We start from the raw sequence: 7,396 nt of genomic DNA, 5'->3' as shown, positions 1-7,396 counted from the left end.
CGATTAGACAGATGTTCATTTCATCTTCCGTCGTCTAACTATATCTAAATTTATCTCCATAACTAGCTGTTTATACAACCCTAATATATCCTATGTTATCCAATCTTTTCTTCCTTCCTATATTCTTAACCGGTATCAATTCATCAATCGCCTTTTCAACTGCTTTTTGCAAGACGTAACACTGATCTTTCGGTTCTGTAAAGTTTAAGCCAATTCTTCATATTTGTTTCTGGCTGTAACTTTATACTTCATGCCGATTGATTTCTGCATTTCTCAAAACTTCTAAACGTAGTCTATTTTTTAGTGGTTTCCCTATCTTCTTCATCGCCATTTTCACAACCAGAGGAAAATGTTTTATGCAGTTACCCCTGGATACAGCGTTTATAAATGAATTATATATACATTTTTTTACACCAATATACATAATATACGTATACTGAATGATGAGACAATATTATCGAAACCTTCAGTTAATAAACTACATTTATGTTTAGTATTTTTTTTCTGCCAATACACATACACCAAACATGAATACACTCTAGCATTCGGTTACCAACTTCTATATCTCTCCTTTTATATCCCAGCTTCTTTCATCTCTTTTCTTTATTCATTATCTTCCATTTTCCGTTTTTCTGCTTATTTTGGGTGACATATGTTATCAAAACTAACTCTTGAAATTATTAAAATGTATATTTTAATAATAACTATATAATACATGCATTTGTTCATCTTATACGTGGGTTTATTTTTCATCGCAGGAACTGAAGATTGTAAAATATGAAGCTACTCAAACAACAGACTTTATCTCAAGAAAATGAGTAACATATGACTTGATCTCAAATTCATGACGTGTTGTTTTAACACAACAAACCTAAAATTCTGTAAAAATAAACAACAACAGCTTATCCAAAAAGATTATACCCACGTGATCATCCAAAATTTCACCATTAGGCTCGTAGCCAACCTGCGCAAAATTCCCCTTCTTCGTCAGCTCCTACCACAGGAGACACCTCTCATCGCCGCGGTTCATGGCGGATTCTGAGGGGCAGTTCCACACTCGAGAGAACTCGGCATCGTTGGAGAGTGAACCTAAGACTCGAAACCTGCCTGGAGAGTGAGGGTCTGCCGCCAGCTGTGCCAACACGGCTTGTGCATTCTTGTGTTCACACCAGACCTTGAGGAAGAAGGAAAGAAGGATAGGTTTATTTTATTTATTATTTTGCTTTGTTGTTCTTTTCTGGCTAAGTTTGTTAGAATGAGAGAAGGATAGGTTTATATTATTTGTTTTACTTTGTTCTTCTTTTCTGGCTTGGTTTATACTGATGTTATTGTGATATCATTTTTATGATTCATTATCATCATCGTATTTAACGTATTCCTTAACCTCACATTTAATAATTATTATCTTTACTGCAGTTTCTTACGTCTAACATCTAATGCTGTACAATTATCAAATTTCCGCAGTGGCTACGTGTGTATATATATAATTTTTGCGCGGTGAGTCAAAATACATTCTAATTACTTTTCAAGAGTTTAACGTAGCAGGCGCAGTGCCAAATGTAGCATCTGGGCACAGGTGGTGCCATACTTCTCAGCAAAAAGATTCTTCAATATCTTTTCAAACCTTTAGCCATATGTTCTGAAGAGTTATACCCATTACTTACCTTGAAAGCTTTCGAATGCTATTTTTTATTCACTCAGAGACGACCAAATCCCTTTTATCAACACTGAATTGCAACTACGAACGAAAAAAAAAAAAAAAAAAAAAAAAAAAAAAAAAAAAAAAAAAAAAAATATATATATATATATATATATATATATATATATATATATATATATATATATATATATATATATATATACATAGTCAGCAACCGACGTACATTAGCAAATCCGAGATAGAAGAGATGGTCGGGAGTGAACTCGTCGAGGCCAGGCAGACGAGGCTCCTCCCCATGCCGCTCTACAAACAGCTGATAGGCTTTGTATGCTTCTCGTATACCTCCGTTGTCTGCTATGTTTTCACCTTCTGTTTGTAATCCATTCACCTGTAGGGGGACATGGAGGTTTAAGGATGGGGTTGTCATAGACTAATCTCTCGGAAAGTCAGTCAGAGTTTAAGAAATGGAACATGAATATACGACGTTTAAAAGTCAAGTCGGAAGGTTTCCAATAAAATGGATTCTAGACTTTGGCCAAAAATCCAAGGATTTTTGTTCCTCTTCTCCTTTCTGTAACATTTCCATTATTTGTTCTGTCTAACATATTTGTAATTACTTGACCGTGGCATCAATTCGTCAAGAAAACGAAAAGTGGGTGCTATTTTCATTACCGAATAATTCAAGCCGACTTCACTGAGCTCTGGAGGAATAAAGCCATTGTACTGATCAACGAAACACTTTGCACGTTCTTCATAAGCAGCTATGGTTTCGTCGCTCCACCACTGGATTAGGTTGCCTTGTTTGTCGAAGAGACGTCCTGCCAAAGAAAAAAAAATTGCGACTCATTCCTCTTTCAATAAAGCTAAAATCGAATCATATAAAACAAATTTATGTATATCCCAATAGTAATGCAAACTCAAAGCCAAAGTTGGTCCTATTTCAAAGAGGATATTTCAGAGCATGTTTAAGAGAGGAGTGTACGTTCGAAGCAACGACTCCGACCCCTACTATTCGCACTACTGTTCGAAATCTCCCTAACGTCTTGCCTATCTTTATTCTTCAAACATTTCGCCTTCCTAGCTCCATCTACAGCATTCGCCAACTCCAACTTCTGTTCTGAATCACCTATTAACACTCTGCCATTCGTGTACACTGCGTAATTCGCATAGAGTGCGAATAAAAACAAAGCAGAGTCCCATTACCTGTGTTATCGAAGCCGTGGGTCATCTCGTGTCCGATGACCATGCCGATTCCTCCGTAGTTGAGGGCGGCGAGTGTGTTGTGGGCGTAGAAGGGAGGCTGGAGGATCCCGGCGAGTATGGCTGGGAAGAGAAAGGGCGAGAAAAGGGAAACGTTGAATGAAAAACAAAAACAAAAAAATATATATATACATATGTGTGTGTGTGATTTTACTTAATCTAGGAAAGGGGAGGCTGGGTGAAACAAAAGAATGATGATAAGAATTTACTTAAAGCGGGAAAAAGGGTAGATTGACCGAATAAGGAATATTACAATATTTTACTTTGAGATGTGAAAGTTTGAGCATTGAAATAAGGAATCGGTGTAATAGGTATATAACCTGTAAAAAATAAAACTAAATAGAGCGAAAAAAAAACGAAATTTAAAAGGCAAAAGAAATTTTAATATCATATACCTTACAGCATAAAATATAAACAAAAAATATATAAATCAATAAACCTCATGAAATTAACGATATAAAAAGAGATTCCATGGAAGTTAAGAAAAAAAATAAAATAAAAATCAACCTACTGATAGTATTTTCCTGGGGGTTGTAAAACGCGTTGACCACCGTCGGGGGGAAAAGGAATCTGCAGAGACAAGAACAGATGAGCTTCTGATTTCACAAGAGAGAGGGGAGATTTGGGGGGGGGGTAGATAGATAGGCAGATAGTAAAAGAAAGAGGGAGAGAGAGAGAGAGAAGGGGAAAAAAGAAAGAGAGTTTCTGATTTCACAAGAGAGAGGGGAGATTTGGGGGGGGGGGTAGATAGATAGGCAGATAGAAAAAGAAAGAGGGAGAGAGAGAGAGAGAGAAGGGGAAAAAGAAAGAGAGTTTCTGATTTCACAAGAGAGAGGGGAGATTTGGGGGGGGGATAGATAGATAGGCAGATAGAAAAAAGAAAGAGGGAGAGAGAGAGAGAGAGAGAAGGGGAAAAAGAAAGAGAGTTTCTGATTTCACAAGAGAGAGGGGAGATTTCGGGGGAGAGAGACAGATAGATAGGCAGATAGAAAAAGAAAGAGGGAGAGAGAGAGAGAGAGAGAAGGGGAAAAAGAAAGAGAGTTTCTGATTTCACAAGAGAGAGGGGAGATTTCGGGGGAGAGAGACAGATAGATAGGCAGATAGAAAAAGAAAGAGGGAGAGAGAGAGAGAGAGAAGGGGAAAAAGAAAGAGAGTTTCTGATTTCACAAGAGAGAGGGGAGATTTGGGGGGGGGGGAGAGAGATAGGCAGAGAGAAAAAGAAAGAGGGAGAGAGAGAGAGAGAGAGAAGGGGAAAAAGAAAGAGAGTTTCTGATTTCACAAGAGAGAGGGGAGATTTCGGGGGAGAGAGACAGATAGATAGGCAGATAGAAAAAGAAAGAGGGAGAGAGAGAGAGAGAGAGAAGGGGAAAAAGAAAGAGAGTTTCTGATTTCACAAGAGAGAGGGGAGATTTCGGGGGAGAGAGACAGATAGATAGGCAGATAGAAAAAGAAAGAGGGAGAGAGAGAGAGAGAGAAGGGGAAAAAGAAAGAGAGTTTCTGATTTCACAAGAGAGAGGGGAGATTTGGTGGGGGGGGATAGATAGATAGGCAGATAGTAAAAGAAAGAGGGAGAGAGAGAGAGAGAAAGGGAAAAAAGAAAGAGAGTGTATATGCTTACACGTGTAGCTAAAAACTTATATACATACAGGACAACGGTTAATTAATGCAACAGATGATAAATAGAATAGAATACGATGATAAATAGAACCATCGAACAATTTGGATACTTATCTACTTCCCTATTCAACACTCCCCCATCTGTAATTCACGCATTTTCCTATTCAGTCTTTCGGAACCAACCGGCTTTGAAATCAACGATAAAGATGGTTTACTCACGAATGCATAGGTGTTTCCCTGAGGGATGCGAGTGAGTTCCTGTCGAACCAGATTCCTATTGCCAACAGATTATTGTACTCTTGTCCTGATTTTATTTCCAGCTGTTAGTGCGGGAAAGTATAGGCTGGTGAGTATTGATGATAAGGATAGTAATTATTATAGTAAAAGTGGTCATGATAAGAACATGAATGATAAAGTGATTAATAATGGTAATGGAAATAATGGTTGTGATGATGATAAGAATGATGATAAGAATGGCAATAATGATATGATGATAATGGTAAGAATAATGATAATGATTACAACAATATCAATGATAGTACTAATGATAATATCAATAACGATTGTACTCTTGATAATAACAAGACTGCTTCCATCCCACATCGCGTCCCCCTCCTCTTCCCCCCTCCCCCTCCTACCATCCCACACCATCCCTCCCCCCTCCCTCCATCCCACAACCCCTCCCCCTCCCCCCATCCCACACCCTCCCTCCTTCTACACCTCTCATTCCCCTCTCTCCCCCTTCCCCCATCCCACCCCCTCCCTCCCCCCATCCCACACCCTCCATCCCTCCATCACACCCTCCCACACCCTCCCTCCCTCCCTCCATCCCACACCCTCACCCTATCCCTCGAACCCACACCCTCCCTTCCCCCCTCCCTCCCTCCATCCCACATCCCTTCCCCCTCCATCCATCCCTCCAACCCTCCATCCCACACCCTCCCTCCCTCCCTCCATCCCCCCATCCCTCCATCCCACATCCCTCCGTCCCCCTCCATCCCCCCATCCCACATTCCCCCCCTCCCTCCATCCATCCCCCCATCCCTCCATCCCACATCCCTCCATCCCTCCCTCCTTCCCACACCCTTCCCCCTCCATCCCACACACACCCTCCACCCCCCCCTCCCACTCACCCCCTCGTATCCATTGGTGAGCTCGGCGTCGTCCATGATCCACTCTGGATAAGCCACGAAGGGGTCGATGGCGGCCAGCTTCTCCCTCGCCACGACCAGGTCCTCCTCCAGCATCCACTCGTTCTCGTCCAGGAGGGAGTCGAAGGCCGCGCGGAGGTCTTCCACCAACTCGCTCGTCTGCCGGGAAAAGCGAGTGGATGTGGATGTGGATGAAATACAGAGTGAGTTGGGGATGGATTGGGTTGGGTTGAATGGTGGAATTTGCTCTGTAGAGGGACAGTGTGTGTGTGTGTGTGTGTGTGATTGTGTATGTAGATATAGGGATATGTATTTATATGAATACTTACATAAATACACACACACACACACACACACACACACACACACACACACATATATATATATATATATATATATATATATATATATATATATATATATATATATATATATATATTGAGGTAGGTAGATGTAGATAGATGAAAAAAATCATGGTCAAAGCGAATATGAAGTAACGTATCTATCGATGGTCCTTTCAGTATATCCTATAAAGAAGTAGCAGCATATTCTTGTGTTTCTGTGTTCTTCCCTTTCGTTATTTCATTTACATTTACACACACACACAGACACATACACACACACACAAACACATGCACATTTAAACAAACAAACAAACACACACACACACACAAACAAGCAAACACACACACACACACATCCCACCCACGTGCCCCCACTGACCTCATCCTTAGCCGTGGCGGGGAAGAACCTATCGACGTAGGCCCTAGAAAGCGCGAATCCCAGGTTGATATTGGCTTGCGCGAGGCAGTGGGACGCCCGCGGGGTCGGCTCGGTCGCGCCCGTCAAGGCCTGTTGGAAGTTGAATGTGATGTTCCTGAGGGCGTAGGTCGTTTCTTGGCCTATGTCGTACACCCACCACCAACCGATGGCATTGGCTGCGGGAACAGAGGGGAACTTGGCGTCAATGTTTTTTTTTTTTTTTTTACTCTTTTTGTTATTTACTATTTATTTATCATTTTTTAATTATTTTATCATTCTTTTTTAATCTTTTTATTATTATTTATTTTACTCTTCTTCTTATTATTTTTTACTATTTTTCTTTTGTTTTCTTTTTATTATTCTTTTTTTTTCCTTTTTTATTATTCTTTTTTTGACTCTTTATTATTTTTGTTCTTTTTGTTTCTTTGAAGGTATTAATTTTGTTTTGTTGGGAAATGTGGTTTCAGGATGATTTGTTTTTCCTGTACTTTATTATCTGTGAGTCAGATTAGGAAATCAACTCGATGTGAAGATATAATTAAGGTATTTCCCTTCCGGGCAAACATATTGCGGTACAGAATGCAAAAGAACGTAAAAAAAAATCACTTTAAACTCTAACCCACTTCGTAATATTATCATGAAATATAACTGGTTTTTGGCTTGTATACTAAGAAAAGCAAATTTTCGATACTAATACACATGTACATAAAGTACAACTTCAATTACTCTAAAATTAAGGAATGACGAAAGAAAAAATAATAATAACCAGAAGAAGACAACCCGTGGCGAAAGAAAGAAGAGAAAATTAAAAAAACACAACAGAGAAAAAAAAAAAAAAAACAGATACTAACCGACGGTGCGTGGGGGAGTATTAGCCAGCATGGAGGTTAAGTTGGCGAAGAAGGGACTTTTGAAGGAGATAACTGGCTCGTTCTCGTTGATCATC

At 39.9% G+C, this 7,396-nt stretch overlaps 1 protein-coding gene across 2 annotated transcripts in view; it reads right to left on the bottom strand.

Annotated features, from left to right (window-relative positions):
- Nucleotides 1-671: 671 nt before the first annotated feature.
- The window catches only part of LOC122243224 (neprilysin-1), a 19,204-nt gene continuing 12,479 nt past the window's right edge, over nucleotides 672-7,396 (bottom strand). For both annotated transcript variants that reach the window (XM_043000720.2, XM_043000721.2), the window contains exons 12-20: nucleotides 7,302-7,396; nucleotides 6,412-6,626; nucleotides 5,671-5,847; nucleotides 4,757-4,857; nucleotides 3,432-3,490; nucleotides 2,864-2,983; nucleotides 2,333-2,478; nucleotides 1,884-2,048; nucleotides 672-1,174 (exon numbers count right to left, since the gene is read on the bottom strand). The exon at nucleotides 7,302-7,396 is cut by the window's right edge and continues 47 nt beyond it. In XM_043000720.2, the coding sequence (XP_042856654.2) occupies nucleotides 995-1,174; nucleotides 1,884-2,048; nucleotides 2,333-2,478; nucleotides 2,864-2,983; nucleotides 3,432-3,490; nucleotides 4,757-4,857; nucleotides 5,671-5,847; nucleotides 6,412-6,626; nucleotides 7,302-7,396 (1,258 nt within the window). In that variant the 3' untranslated portion in view covers nucleotides 672-994. The remainder of the gene's footprint in view (nucleotides 1,175-1,883; nucleotides 2,049-2,332; nucleotides 2,479-2,863; nucleotides 2,984-3,431; nucleotides 3,491-4,756; nucleotides 4,858-5,670; nucleotides 5,848-6,411; nucleotides 6,627-7,301) is intronic.

Source organism: Penaeus japonicus, unplaced genomic scaffold (genome assembly GCF_977035675.1).
Source record: "Penaeus japonicus unplaced genomic scaffold, GWHDUDI00000001_assembly GWHDUDI00000016, whole genome shotgun sequence".
Classification (NCBI taxonomy): Eukaryota; Metazoa; Arthropoda; class Malacostraca; order Decapoda; family Penaeidae; genus Penaeus; species Penaeus japonicus.
This window is presented reverse-complemented; position numbering and strand designations above follow the sequence as displayed.